The sequence below is a fragment of the Opisthorchis viverrini genome (genome assembly GCF_000715545.1).
Source record: "Opisthorchis viverrini unplaced genomic scaffold opera_v5_3, whole genome shotgun sequence".
NCBI lineage: Eukaryota > Metazoa > Platyhelminthes > Trematoda > Opisthorchiida > Opisthorchiidae > Opisthorchis > Opisthorchis viverrini.
In genome coordinates, this window is record NW_008751659.1 from 3,809,816 (window position 1) to 3,825,574 (window position 15,759).

The window sequence follows — 15,759 nt, forward strand, 5'->3', positions numbered from 1 at the left end:
ATATACCTTTCAAACGTGCCAATACATGCATAAAGATACACCGGTATTTTAAGCTGTGTCCAGTGGGTATGATTGAAGAAGACCTCTATAGAAAGTTGAGTGAGTGTTTTGAGAAAGCGGAGCCAAATTTCAAACAACCGAATGCGTGATCACTGAGGATCGATTTAACTTTATCACCTCATCAGCGGCAATATATCGGTAATAACTGCGCGTGCCTAACAGCCATACAACCACGAAAGAATGACCTGCTAAAGAGTAGAATGAAAAGATAAGGACAGGGGCTCATAACAAACAGCCTTAGATCCCTGGGAAAAACGATGAAGAACAAGGTATCCATACCCCGGAACAGCAACGAGATAAAAAGCAGCTGAGCATCATATCATTTGGAAAACGGAGTCTTCTCGAGCCTTCCACGAGTTGCTTTACAGCGCTAGCTGGAATTTCCCAGGATTCCATTTGTATGAGTACGGCGAGTCGAGCGGCCAGACTCATCCGCTACAATTTGATAGGCTGCAGCGAAACCTGAAGCCACCTGAGTTTTCCAACCCAGAAATCGAAATGCGAAATATGAGAATCGGAACCCAGTACTCCTATACCGTATTTGCAATGCAGATTTGAACACTATCCTAGCATGCAGAAATTGAAGCAAAACGAGGGTGAATTATACTGGCTATTATGTTTCTGCAGATGAGCAGCCGTATCACGGTAATCTCAATCTACAAGCGTTGGTACATCGGAGTTACGTGACGACACAGAACTCGCAATATAAAACCGGATGTTCATTCAAACGATTCCAGAACATACCTGCGGACAAGGACGTCCAGTTTCCCAAACTCCTCAGAAGTCCCTGAAAACAATCCAAAAAAGGAAACTTGTGCTAGACTGTGATTCAGAAATGAACCTATATTCACTCCGGATTATCACAGAGTTCGAGTTTAGCAAGCATGATTTCGAATGTGTCGATCCTGTTAAATTGGATACCGCAAAATGATAATTTGTTCATCAGACAACGATTCGTTTAGGTCCTCGGAAGAAACCTAACTACCTAGTCAGTTGGTCTTGACATCGAAACTTATGGGGAGCTAAAACATGTGGTATGACCACTGTGGAACTGAAACAACTGACGTTGGTGGCAGTTCTCAAAAAACTAGATGTGTCCTTGTGTGCAGGTCATTACCACCTACCAGTAAGCCGCATTAAGCCTCTGCTTTCAGCTGCTTGGGTTATCCCTTCGTTCTTAGTTAAAACACTACATTGTTCATGTCAGTTGGACTACATTGTTTTCTCTATGTAATAATAACAATCGTTCAGCTGTCACACCCCAGCCATTCCACCCAAGTATATGTCCGTAAATGAGCCGTCTCGCCACTCTGACAATACCGGGTGCTAGAAGCGACTTCCTGCAAACACCGTTGTATAAATCGTAGCGATAATTGGATTGGACTAGCGATAGGTATGTGTCTTGAGGGAGTCTTATTAGCTGCGCGGGTGAAGGGGACAGACGAGACAAGCGCGTGTGGGTGGGGAAAAACGTGTTCAAACTCCAGCCTGCCCAACTGGAGTGGTCGCTCTGAAACCCCAGTACTAGCGCGTCTATTAGTTGACATTCTTGTTCAGCTAAAGAAACTGAACGGTCTGGAGAGAACCCACACCGAAATATTCACGTATTGTCTGTAGTCATACTGAGCGATAAAACTAAGTCTATACGTTGACCACACGTTCAGAAAAAAAGACAGGAAAAAACATGTAGATTTCATAAGTGTAACAGACAACTTATACTGACTCAAGCCGGTTAATGAAGAGTACGATACAGTCGGTCAACAGAGGTCGACAAGCATTCCGGTCAGGCTTAATGTAGGATAACAGAAGGCCACACAAATACAAAAGCAGCTTCGTGCGCAGTAGAAGGACCTCAACAAAACTGAAATGAAGTGCAAACCACTTACCCACTGACGGTTCAGTTCCATCCGTCTGCGCAGCAAAATCCGAGAACTGTTTCTGAAAAGAAATGGATGTTTCAGTGAGCCTTGAATAAAAGGCACGTTCGCAGTTTTCAAGGTTGTATGGCACAAGAAAACCCACCGATGGAACTTGCAAAATACTAGTTGAGCTGACGGTCGTTGGAGCAGTTAACCTGAGTTCCGGCTCAACTAAAAGGAAGAACAAGGAACTTGAAGGCGGGATCACATCATTCGAAACCGAAGTAGAGGTAGTTGAAAGAGTAGCCTACTTATGAAAAAATAGTGTTCGTCCCCAAAAACACAGGGCCAAGGTGTCCTAAAACTGCGTATAAATTTTGTCAGTAAATCCATCGATAGCTGTCCTGCGTATGTGAGAAAGAGCAACACAATTTTCAGGAAACTCGGAGATGTTTCAGTATCCGAGGATGGGTCCCTGGATTAACCAAAAATCACGTCGACTAGAAGGATGCATGGTGAATCGGCTACGGACCAGAAGGTACGTCCTGACTGACTAGAACTCTGGTCAATCAGAATCGAGTCTTTTTGGCCTGTCGTCTCTCGCACCGTCACGAAGATTGTGGTGTGAACTTGTGTATGACTGTGACTGCTCTATGAATACAGTTGTCCTGTAAAGAGTCTGCCTCAAGCTACCGTGCCTTTTCACACACTATAGTGGGCTGAACAGCAAGTATAGGACTTGCGAAACCACAAGAGTTTATTATTTTCCGGTTGCTCCGAGAAGTGAAGCTGGGTGGGTACACGCCGTCCGTTTCCGCACCCCGAAATCGGGAGTTCACCGGACTGGAAAGACTCATTCCAACTAAATATTCCATCCAAAACGCTGAGTGCAACATATGTGTTAATGCATCATAGTCAAGTTCGACAATCAAAATCGTTGAGCGGTAGCACCCTTTCGGTGCCTAACTGCCATGCCATCAGAAGAAAGCAAGAGGGCTGCGATAGTGCCAGGTTGCCCATCCTAGACAGGGCATTATCACGTTAAAGGTGAGCCAATGGGCGTCTTCCAGGAGCACTTAAGATCTGTGTATTGGGAGAGGTCTCGTGATGCACCGAAACGGAGGAATAGAAGAATGACACCGGCACCATGATTATAAACAAGTAATTGGTGCAGGTGCGCATTAGTATGCCACCACGCTTAGGCAAATTGATGGCTTGTAACAGGTTCGCCCGCTGAGCTTTCCCGCTCGGTGCTAAGAAATTCCATGCAGTACCGCATTCAGCCCCAAGCAAACGGCTCATGGCTTTCCAACTATGTGCAGGTATCTAGCAGTTTGACGAACTTTGACCGAAACGAAGAAAGACAACGACCATGTATGTTAACACGGTTGAGACTGTTGTGAAAAGGAGGAAACCATCAACAACCCCTAACTCTATTTTTGAACAGCCCTTACTAGATCCTTTCGCCTTTTTCTTCCTTCCGGGTCGAACCTTCCTTTTGCTCATACACAAATCTTCCGTGGAAGGTGTCATCGCCTCACGTTCAGATGGCAGTGCTGGAGGAACAACGGAATCTGGTTGGAGGGTTACACGCTCTAACTGAGCACGCAGAGACAAAACCTCGGACTCCGCATCATGAAGTTGTTCCATTATGTTGCTCATGTGAACCGAATGACTATCCCTCAACGCTGACAGTTCAGTCTGGCGGGTTTCGTCCAGTTCCAATAAACGGTGTTTCAGCTCCTTCAAAATAAACAGAAGTGAGAAAAGTGACTTTATTGATGATAAAAACATATATGTAAAGCATACTGGGTGCGAAGTCGAACAGTAGTTAACGTGTTGTCTTCCAGACTGCCTTCGTTCGCAGTCCGTCTTGAAATTTGAACCTAACTAGGAAATACAACAGTATCAGGGTGGCCTGTAATAAAACATACTAAGATGGAACCTCTTGATAGCTATTTTCATGTCTACATCTATCAAGGAAACTTCGTATACGCTGCAATCCACCCTAAGATACTTCTCCCACGGAGGCCAAAATGCTCATTCCTTCGTGGAATCATTTCTTCGGGAACAGCCGTATCGTGGACGATATGGAAAACAAGATATTTCAAATCAGTCCAACTTGAGTTCAATTATAAATTAAGGCTCAAGGAAACTCGGGGAACGCACCTACCCGATGAGCTCCAAGAAGGGCGAAACCAGCCGTGGGTAACACCAAGGGCTGCGATGGGTCTTGCTTTACAATAAACGCTGATTGAAGAGGGCTACCGTATAAACTCAGCTTTACTAGATCGAGTTAACTTAGCAGCCATCGACGATGAATTCCACAGAAATATGAGATGCATTATTAGCAATACCCCTGTTTTCCAGTTATAAAAATTCAAATGTCAGTGCCGAGTGGATCCGTTTTGACGAATTCAGTCTACCCACACGAGCCTCCTTAGCCGGGTGACTGCTGCCGATTATCAGACAGCAGACAAAAAGCGGATTACCAAAGCAGACTTAATTCTAGTGAGGTGTGTACATTGTGACGTCAAAAACAGCGACGAAATGTCTGTGGTGTGTATTATTCCCGGGAAACCATTCGTTTAGTTTGAGAATGTTTATGAGTCCAAACAAAGCACAAGTGAAAAAGCACACCGACTCGAGAGGACAGTGACAGCAATCGATAACTTTCAGCATCTAAAAATGTTCATATTTAGTTCCTTCGAGCGCAATAGTTTATGTAAAACTACTAAACAAGGTTGACAAGGTGCAGAAATGGCTACTCTGGATATAAGTTCCAGGTAACTTGTATTTTACAATCACCATATTAAAAGTCATCGAGTCTGTGAACTGACTTTTCCATTGGTTATACAGCTTAAGCACGAGAAAAGAGGTTATTTCATTCCGAAATAATAATAATAATAATCGTTCAGCTGTAGCAGCACCTTTTGGTTCGCACGCCCTGCTGTATGCAGCAAGTGAGGCTGCCCTGATGACAACACGTGACGACGGATGAGACGACCGTAAGTTTAGTTGTGGATATCATAGTTGTACGTGGGCTGCGATTCTGCTAGGGCGCACAGACCTAGAGGATGATAAGGGTCCCTGACCAAAGCGTTTGGCTCAAGAGTGATCGCAAGACACTGGTGTATAAAGAACAAGCCGCCACACATGTTCCAGCCCCCAACCTGGAGGGCCAGGAGACTGTGTTGGTCAGAGCTTTAATCACCGATCAACCTGGTATGAGACTCTGTGAGTGTCACACGGACGCAATTCAGTATAGTTCAACAGGTCATGGGGGCACACAGATCGTCACACCACGGCAAGGCCCAGTCTCTTCGTAACGGAACACCGGGGTTTTGTATTCTCCAGGGTTCTCATTTCGTCAATAGGCGAACATTGACATCCTTACCGGACATCACTTCTTGGAGAGAAGCTTTCATGAAGCTAAACCGTGCACTCTCCCATCCGGAATTATGTATACATAAAGACCGAATTTTGTTGGCAAACCTCTCTGTTCAGTCCAAGGACACTTTTCAAAGGTAAGCGGTATTATCCCTAACCCCAGTTGTCTGAGACGGTCTATTCCATCCAGACTGATTCACTGGCTGAGGGATTCACTCCTGTCAGTGAAAAGAGCGGGTAGATTGCTGTCAGGAAGAGAAGCACGATGACATTTGAGTAGAGATACATACTCGAACACTTCCGAGGCTGAAGGGAGCTCTGTTGAAGGTCAGGATTCCTGATTGGAAGTAGCAGATAGCCAACCGAATTGTTGTCCAAAGTACTGTGCCGCTGGATACCAGAGAACCATTCTGGTCCCTGATAGTTTCGCTGACAAGAGGCTCTCGAAGACCCGTGGAATGAATCGGAGGGAACAGCTTGCGGTCGTTTTCGAAATCTTTCGCCTCTTCCATTTTTTCGGAACTTCGGATCCGTCAAGCGCCCCCGGCTGCGTGAACAATCGGTTTCACCTGGCGTCGAGCTTCATTGTAGTTTTGACGAGAAAAAGAACGTCTCTGGGCCTTCAGCAAACCACAGTTCTACCTGAGATCAAATGCCTGGAAGAGGTCGGTTACGCTATGATACGGTAGGAGTCCCGGTATAATGTACAGATTTGGATATCTCGCTCCAGTGATGGCCGGGGTCCGATTAATGATCAGCAGATAAAAAAAGATAATCGTTCAGCTGTAACACCCTTTCGGTGCTTAGCAGCCATGCCACCCAAAGAGAACACAAGGGCTGGGATACTGCAAGTCTAAACAGGGGAAGCCGACAGACAGAGGTCCGCTTCGAACCACGGACCTTCCGGTCAGTAAATTAGCGCTCTAGCCACTGAGTCATCTCTCCCCCAAAAGGCAGGCGTTGGAGTAGGTCCCGATTTACTTGTTTGATTTCGGAATCCATGAGCTTTTGAATAGACAGGCGATGTGTGCGTGCTTTGCGTAGACCTGAAAAGCGCACAACAAAAATAAACGGAATCCACACAAGTATTCCATAAGGGACTAAGACAGTGGTCGACACTCGACGCTGGTGACCGACGGCAATGTGGTTTATTTGAGTTTGGAGCTGGTTCAATGCTGGGCACATTTTCAAACGATTCCCGCTGCTCCGGAAATTGATACTGCAAAGGAACATCCCCGTGGAAAGCACACATCTGCAGCAGGTATTCTACATTGTCCTTGCGTCCTGTCTCCAAATTAAGACGGCCATCAAACTGAGCCACAGCAGCGCTAAGCCTACTTACTCCGGCGTTCACATCGCCGTCGGCCGCAACATTGTCTGAGCTTTTAACCCATTGCAAACGAGTACATAGAGCGCCATAGGAACTGTCTTTGGCCACAGTCCGCAAGGACGTAGCCGATACAATAAACAAAGAGCGATGGACTATCTTCCTCGGGATACTTCCACTGAAGTTGCCTAACGAACGGAACTGTGTTCGTTATGTCTATCCAGTGTCCAGCCTGGTATGAGAAACTGCGAAAGTCGACTCAAAACCACCCAGTATAGATCAGTAGATCGTTGAGGTACACAAAGCGCTATACCAGGATATGGTTGTCTCCTTACAGCAGAAAGAGGCTAACAGAGGAAAAGAAGTAGTTGGCCTCTCTCGGGATTGACCTGGCTTCTGAAGAAAGCATACTAAACCACGACTGCCAGTAAACGCTGTTGGGGCGGCCCTAAGGATCGTTCTTTTCGAAATGGTCTCCCTTGGGGGAACTAGTATCATTCTACGACTTGGTACCCTGAGCATAAAGAGCAACGTCAAATACGGCAAGCAATGACGTAATTTACCTGTCAGCCTTATCTTGAAATAGTCTATCAAAGCAAACCGTAAGTTCAAGTCCGACGCAAGTTAACCACCTCAGGGTGACAGCACCTGAGCTAGGTTGCAAAGCCAATAACCATCTAAATGTTAATATCTCCTGAGAAGTGAGCAAACAGTAGCGGATGGGAAAAGTTTGCGGTTCACTGCACATTCCATGAATTCGGTGTTCTAGTTCTATCACGTAATCTGCTAAGAAAGTTTCATCATTTCAATCACTACTAACCTCGATTTCGTGCTCCAACTCCACGGCATGCGAAGTCTCCGGCGTAGAAGTTTTCGCCTTGCCTTGTTTCTAGTGATGTTCAGCAGTAGATAAAGAACAGAAAATAGGAACATTGTTGAAATGAAACAAGTACATAAAAGCTGTTTCAGGGTGAAATAGTATCAGTTTGTAATATTTCTGTCAAGTCTAAGCTAATAACACAGGCGAAATGTCGTCAATAACGAACGCTTTCTAGAACCTGCAAAAAATCGTTCAGCTGCAACATTTTCGGTGCCTAGCTGCCAAGGCACCCGAAGAAAGCATAAGGGCTGGGATACTACCAGGTTACCCAAGCCTAGACAGAAGTCGAGATGCAGAGGTCGTGTTCTAACCACGGACCTACCGGTTGGTAAATCCTCACTTTAACCACTGAGCCATCTTTCCCATCTGAAACCCATAACAGGAACATAACCAGAAACTCCTAAGAGCAAAGGATTTTCTAAACCAAAGATCTGGTTTCGGGTGACTAAGGCACAAACCAAGCCCTCAAAACAGGTACGTACTTAAATAAAGATACAGAGTTGTTAAACTAAAGTCACTTAAACTACCGAACGCTCAGCACTCATTGCGATGTGGAAGTGAGCATCACAAATCTATCGTCCACACTGGAGTGAAGCTTTTCCCGCAAGACCTGTAAGACTATAGAAGCGCGAGATCAAGTGTATATGGGTGAGCAAGTCGGTGGGCTCGCGTGACCAGATAAAAAAACTGCCACTGTCTCCTGGGACCATTCACTTTAGTTGACTACAACAGTAATTGGCTGCCACATTCTAATAACTCAAAATTCGAGTTTCCGTCAATCTACGAGGGTGTAAAGGGCATCACTTCCGTCTAGCAGTTTTATCCAAGCAACCCACCGGGCGATGATGCCCACCAGTGCCTTCGTGTTACTTGTGGGTTAAAGTAAGCTTTCATATACACCAACTGCAACCATCTTCTATCCGTCGCCTCTAAAGGTGGACCGAATTAGATCACGGGGTTTAAATCTCAGCGTTTCCGTTGACGAAGATGTCTCATATGCAAAAGTCATCCTAGAAGACTGAGCGGAAGACCCCAGTTTGGAGCATACAACGTCAGGAAGCAATAACAACAACAATCGTTTAGCTGTAACACCTGGTTGCTATGCCACCTGAAGGAGACTTGAAGGCCGAGATACTCTCAGGTTACCCAAGCCTAGACAGGAACAGTCGAGATGTTCAAACCACGGACCTTCTGGTCAGTAGGCTGGTGCCTTAATCACTGAACTATTTACAGAGCTGATGAACGGAAACATATCATACTGTCGAGTGACCTACAAACATTAAAAAGTTGACTAGTAAATTTCCGGCTACAAGAATGTCCTCGTATCCTCAGAGGCTGGCTCGAACACAGGCAGTGGCGCTGAGGACAGCTGGTATCCGATAAGGAATAGTCTTTCGGCGGTGACTAGGCCACTGGACACCAACGCATAGTTTTGATAAAAACAATGATTCGGTGGAGCCGAATATGTTACCGCATGTCAGTACCTGATATACAGTCGCTCGCCAGTGGTCGCTACTGGATGGGTGAACAAATAGGAATATTCTTGAATCAAGGTGCATTCGTGAAGTAAACAACAAAGCCTAGCCATCTCACGGCTGATTCTTGGCCAGGAGACGAGTGAGTCAAAAGAAGGCTTAATGAAACACCCGGGTGACACCATAGAGGGACAAAACTGATCACCTCACCTGCTTAGCTATACGGCGCCATTTTGTTGCCTCAGCGCGCAATTGAGCAACTTCGTCTCGAAGCTCTTGCCAGGTGGCGGTACCAACACGGTTACCACCTTCCGAGATGTGATCTTCGCTCGCAAGTTCAGGTGCACGTGCTGGAAAATACATATTGAGACCAAGATCACAAAGCTGAAGCGAACAGCTTCTTAGGTTTTGATAGCTTCGAAAGTAGAATCTGTACCTCGGTAACAGGTGCAAATCTGAAAAACTGCTGAAAGTGGGTGCAAACGTATACCAAAGTACGCTAACCATAAACCATAACTAACCCAACACCGACAGAAAGAAATGCGCATCGCTACAAAACGTGCCTACGGTATGGCATTAAAACTGAAAACAGTGTATGATCATAAACGACTGCGTGCCACTTGAAAGCAAGGCAACGTCAACAGGGTACAATGGTTGTGGCCTACACAATTCGCCAAAAATGCACAAGGGTGCCAACCGCCTGCATGCACATACAGATGAGTTGGACGCTATTCACCTGTGTGTCTTACGTGGCTAGTTCACTGAAGGCTTGCACTTTTCCTATCATCTCAAGTGAAAATTGACTATCGGCCTTGTCCAGAGTCAGTCACACTCTCCAACCCAAAATACAGAAACAAGCTTAGATGTGCGGAAAATCCGATTAGTCCCGCTGCTGAACTGAGCCAATTGGCCCCACCTGACTACCTGACTACAGCCACCTGTGCCAACTCATTGAACGAACGGTTAACTTGCTCAGAGGATCCGGGGATGTCTGTTCCGCTTAAAAATTCTGATATGTTCATGTTTCTCTACGTCACACGGTTGGCTCTTCGGTACCAAGTGAAAAAGGTCAGTTAAGCGATGCAACAGATTGCAGTGGTTTAGGACGAAACTGTCTGTTGAAGTCTATGTTGGACCTGGTATACAACGAGTACGATGGCCTGATAGTACAGGTTGACTGGCGTAAAAGAAAGCAATGACTGGCTGAAGTGATAACTTGAATTGCACAACTAGCTGGCGGATTCAATCCCCAGTATTCAGCTCACTCACACATGCATAGCAATGTTTGATAGCCTATGTGCATTTTGTGTAATGGCGTAAGTAACTCACATAAGGAATATGAAGAAGAATAAGAGTTTAGGGAGGAAGAATCAGGAAACGCATGAGTGGCCAAAGAGACAAATAACAAACGAGATTCGCCTTACTTGCACTGGTTTCAGAATGCGCGAATGAAAAGGAGTCGTGGCTTTCTGGGATTATGGGCTGCTTGAGAGTAGAGGCCGACTGGCCCTCTGGTTCTCCACGTTCACTTGTAACATGGGCACGCAGCTTCTGGATCACAGCCTAGAAGAATGAAGTACGCAAAAACGAGTTAACGTAAACAAGCAGATGATATGCCATTCCATACACACAAAGCATGGTAGTCCTAAGCGTCTTCTTATCCCCTTGTTCAATGAAACGGAAAGCGCGACCAAAAATACGTCACAGACGGGAAATTCATTGCTGAAAGACACTTTGAGGGAACATTTTGAAGTCTGTCCTTGAGGGTGGTTTATCCAAAAGATCCTTTTTTAGAGGAGATTGACTGTGGGTTGAAATAATTGCACAAATTGTTACGCTGCAAGTAAAAAATTGAGGTAATTTTCCTGGAGGACAGGTCAACATGTCCCATTCTCCAAAATATTATATGGTTTGCTAAACTTCCGAGAATTCTTTCCAACTTTAGGTTATGGTATCCACACCTAACCATGCTTTGAGGAGATTCAAGGAAGTCAAAAGGTGAGAAGGTATATGTGCTTATGAATGATGGTTTAGAACACCGTCCTCTTTAGAAGACTACATCAAGGAAGCAACTAAATAACTTCTAAAAGTTTATTAGTGAGGTTTATTGCACGGGCCAAACAGACAGAATCACAGCCTAGTAGTTACCCCCGTGTGTTATGCTGGGCAATTATATAAAGGCAAACGTAATCGCGAAGGTTCACAAGGTATTCAGGCGTGCGCGTTTAAGTGATTGGCTAGAAAGGATGGTGCGTTCGAGATGACTCACTCAGGCGCACTAGATGGCTTAGTAATTGAGGCGCGACCTTACTGACCGGAAGGTCCAATGTTCGAAACCAAAATCAGCATCTCGACTGGTCCTGTCTAGGCTTGGGCAACTTGGCAGTACCTCAGCTCTAGTGGGTCCATGGTGTGGCATGGCAGCTAGGCACAAAAAGGTTGTTACAGCTGAGCGATTATTACATTACTATCAGCTGATGCAAAGCAAGTGATGTCGCACAGACGAATTGATCAGTTATTTATTAGGAAATGCGATAGCATGGTAAAAAAAAAACGCCATTCTTACAACAGATGGCATGTCGAACTTTCCGTTTTTTTGTTTGTTTTTTATCGGGGCCGATGGCGTCACATCTTTCACTGATTCAGTAGACGAACTGTCGTTCCAAGGTCTTTGTTTTAGACTAGGCGTGTTCCTCCATAAAGAAAAAGTTATCCTTCCGTTGATGATGCAATCCCTCACTTTTTCTATGACTTGACCGTCAAAAACTAATGCGAAAGTCGAGTCATATGGATGTAAGAGTCGGTTTGATAAACATGACATGTGAGGTGAGTGACAGTCCAGACAGAAAAGATATAGCTGACCGTGTTCTCACCCATGATATCGATTCCTCCTTGTTACGTCTTCCGCACTGTGGAGACATCAAAACGAACTCATCAAAGCCTATGCGTAGTACATCATTTAAAAATTCACAACAATGTAGTTCGTCAGTAGTCTTCCATGATCCGACATCTAGTTAACAGAGTAGTTGACGCCGAATGACCCCCTGCTCTGCTGCTCGTCGTTCAATTTAACCTTATACCTCTGTTCGGGCTAAGATGTACAGTGACTCATCATCATCTCAAACAGTATAGCTCACCAGGGCCGTGCCCTCTTCTTTTTTATTCAGCTTCGCCAACGGCATCATTAAAAAAACAATGAAGTCACACCCAGGGAGAAGTTGTCGGACTTGGATAATTCAAATGGGGATCAAGATGCCTAAGAAAAACTACGATAGGCCAGTAGTTTGGGCTCAACCTTGACTTTTGGGCTGCCCCTCTGTGGGTTTGGGCAGCTCGTGCCTTGAGTCGCACGGCAGTCATGCACCGAAAGGGTGACATATTTGAAAGATTAATTTTTGTTACTCATTATATTGATATGCGGACGGCATTGTTCCGATATTTGACTATTATGCGTCAGTACGAGCTACTCTAAATAGAGCACTGGATGTCACCCCTTGTGTTGGTATGTAGCTTGTACTTTCAAAGTGCAAAGCCATACCTCAAACATTCGATCACCTGTCTTCGTAGCATCGCACGCTGGACTGGTTAAAAGATATCCGTAGTGAGATGGTCCGTAGACGAGTACTAGGTAATGAGTAAGATTCGCTACAGATGAAGATAAGACTTGTCGGGTCAAGGTAGTTTGGGACATGTACAAGTATGTCCGGTACTAGTTCCAAAAAAGCCATGTTTTCCACTCCGAAATACTTCTGCGGAAAAGCTGACGGGAGAGGGCCATAAAGTGACGATGTGAAATGAAGGCGCCTACTGCCACCTAGATATTGAAATTCATCTTTCTGAGTGGTGGTCATGTGATTCCCTTTGTCGCTGTTAGAAACACTACAGAGTATGATCGACAGCAGCATGCGTGATGCCGGCCCAATAGGGGTTACAATGATTAAATCTTCACACTGCTTCAGGTTCTAGAACGCCATGCGGCCCACATTTCTGGTATTCATGAATTTCCAGGGCGCATTCGACTCAGTTGGCCAGTATCCTCTACTCGATACGATTCCGTGGCACCAGCAATGAATACCCCGGAAGTTAATCAACACAGTTCTCTGTATTCTCAGACTTCCGGGTAGGTTATGGTATACGCAGCTTTCCAAAAGTGAGCTCGAGATAGCTCAGTGGTTAAGGCGCGAGCTTATTAACCGCAAGACCTGCCGCTCGAAACCAGGATCAGCATCTCGACTAGTTCTGTTTAGGCTTAGGCAAATTGGAGAATCTCAGCACTCGTGCTTCGTTGACGTGGTATGGCAGTCATCCTACTGGACATGCAGTCACTGAACACGCCACTTACAATCTCGTTGGAGACACTTGAAGCTGTGAAGCGTTTCACATATCTTGGATATTGTATTACTTCCGACATTAGTGATAAATGAGGTCAATGCATGATTCTCCAAGCCTCGGGTTACGTTTGCTAATTGGAGACACGTATGGCATAAAAACGACATATTCCTTAGCCCCAAAGGACATTTGTGTACGGCTATCGTACGGGCTTTTTTGTTTTATGGTTGAGATGTGGCCTGTTCGAGCAGCGGAACTGAAACATTTTCAGGTCTTCGACAACTGTTGTCTCAGGAGCATGTCCCATGTCGTCTGGTGTCATTAAATCCGTAACAAGAAAGCTAGAAAGCGAGTGTTCGGTTGTACAACGGGGACTTCTGTCGAAGAATATGTCCGGCACCCGAAGCTGTGGCAGTTTGGTCATGTATTGCGTATATCGAACCATCGTATGCCGAAAAGTTGTTTCCCGTGCCCAAGTCAGAGTGGCGGAAGCAGAGAGATAGCAAACCCTTGATCCGGCATAGGGATATGAAAGAGATTACGAAACGTTTGGATTCTATCCGTGCTAATGGCCTTTCAGGATGGGGAATGCGTGATCCCCATCGCGCCTGGTCGGAGACGCTGCAAAATATGGCTACAAACCGATGTCAGTGGCGTTTTTGTTTTTTTATCCAGATTGTCTGCATGAGTGCTTGGAGGTGTATGCACCTCAGAATGATTATGGTGGGCCAGCAATAAATCCTTCCTCCATCCAGTTTTACCCTTTTCTTGAAAGAAAACACGGTTGTAAGGCAGCGAAGCATCGGCGTTGAACACTGATGCTATGCTGTCGGTGATGGTTTCAGTTTCGTTGGATTTTTCCAGGGATTGTGTTGGAGGACAGTTGGGATATCCTGTAAAGTGCTCGACACATAGATAAAGACAACGATTTTGCGGACGGACTGCTATTACTTATTCTGGCAAGTAGTTTCACTGGTACCAGTCTTCTTTTTTGTTGAAGTAGGGAGAAACCATTTACTGCAGAAAAAACCCTATCCATTTCTTGGGCGTTGGTAGTCTACCAGCACTGTTATTCTCCAGGTGCTTGATAGTCCCGCGTTTGAATGGCATGTGTACGCCATCGTGTTTGCCCGCACGGCTTTCCTAGCATCAGCAAGATCCGCCGACCTTGAAGTAATCACGTTCATTTGCTCAATCTGAATACCTTAGGCAGAAATTTCTGAAGGCTGAGAACATTTCTTTTTCTACCCTCTTTCATTTATCGTGCAGACAATCTTCGTCATCAGCGTGGCTGCGCTTGTTCACTAGCTTTCAAGCCAGATCAGCTCGACACTGTTGAGTTATTTAAACCCATTAAAAGGGAAATCTGTGTACAAGCATACGCAGTCAAAACAAAAGCTGAACTGACAACCGAACGCGCATAACGAGTGATTTGGCGTGCCCTTTAATGATGGGCAATCTAATGGTAGATTTCCATCGCTAACTGGCGGCCGTGAAATCAAACTGGCTTCATGAATTGCTTGCCACTGGTGGCCAGACATCATAATTTCTGACGATGAATGCAGCTGAAACCAGCCTTCAAATCATGGAGAGAAATCATAGTGGGTGATTAGGAAGAGCAGTATTCATCATCATCGACAGCATGACATCAGTGTTCAACACCGATGCTTCACTGCCGTACAACCATGACTTATTTGAAAGCCTTATTGTGAAGAAAAGAATAAAGGTGGATGGGGGAGGGACTTAGTGCTAGCTTAACACAATCATTCCGAGGTGCCTACACCTCCAGACATTCACTCAGACAGTCTGGATAGAAACTGACAACAAGAACGCCACTGACATCGGTTGGCAGCCATATCTTGTAGTGTCTCCAACCAGGCACAGTGAGGATCACGCGGTCCCCACCCTGGAAGGCGAGTAGCACCGACAGCACCCAAGCGTTTCGTGACCTCCTTCATACTCCTCTGCCAACTCAAGGGTTGGCCACCTCTCTGTTTACGCCACTCCGAATTGGGCATGGAAAACAGTACTCTCTTCGGCAAACGATGGTTCGGCATACGTAACACATGTCCCAACCAACGCAGCTTCTGGTCCCGGACACATTCTTCAATGGAAGTACCCGTTACACAACCGAAAACACGCTTTCTAACTGCCTCGTTATGGATTCGCCGACACCAACCCACGCGAGCTATGGTTCTGAGACAACGATTGTCGAACACCTGAAGACGTCTCAGGTCCGCCGATCGAATAGGCCAAGTCTCGCAGCCATACAACAAAACAGCCTGTACTGTAGCCTGATACACATGTCCCTTGCGATTCAGGGATGAACCATTCTGGTGCCATAGGTGCCTCAAGTTAGCAAACGCGGCCCGAGCCTTGCAGATTCGTGCATTCACCTCATCTGTCACACTACAGTCAGAACTAATACAACTTCCAAGA

The 15,759-nt window shown here is 45.7% G+C and overlaps 1 protein-coding gene across 1 annotated transcript in view; it reads right to left on the reverse strand.

Annotated features, from left to right (window-relative positions):
* The window catches only part of T265_00357 (hypothetical protein), a gene marked incomplete at both ends in the record, with an annotated part of 54,807 nt that overhangs the window by 35,408 nt on the left and 3,640 nt on the right, over nucleotides 1-15,759 (reverse strand). Inside the window, 6 exons of the mRNA XM_009164102.1 lie at nucleotides 805-847; nucleotides 1,947-2,150; nucleotides 3,374-3,662; nucleotides 7,457-7,525; nucleotides 9,202-9,341; nucleotides 10,416-10,554. Of these exons, the coding sequence (XP_009162366.1) occupies nucleotides 805-847; nucleotides 1,947-2,150; nucleotides 3,374-3,581 (455 nt within the window). The remainder of the gene's footprint in view (nucleotides 1-804; nucleotides 848-1,946; nucleotides 2,151-3,373; nucleotides 3,663-7,456; nucleotides 7,526-9,201; nucleotides 9,342-10,415; nucleotides 10,555-15,759) is intronic.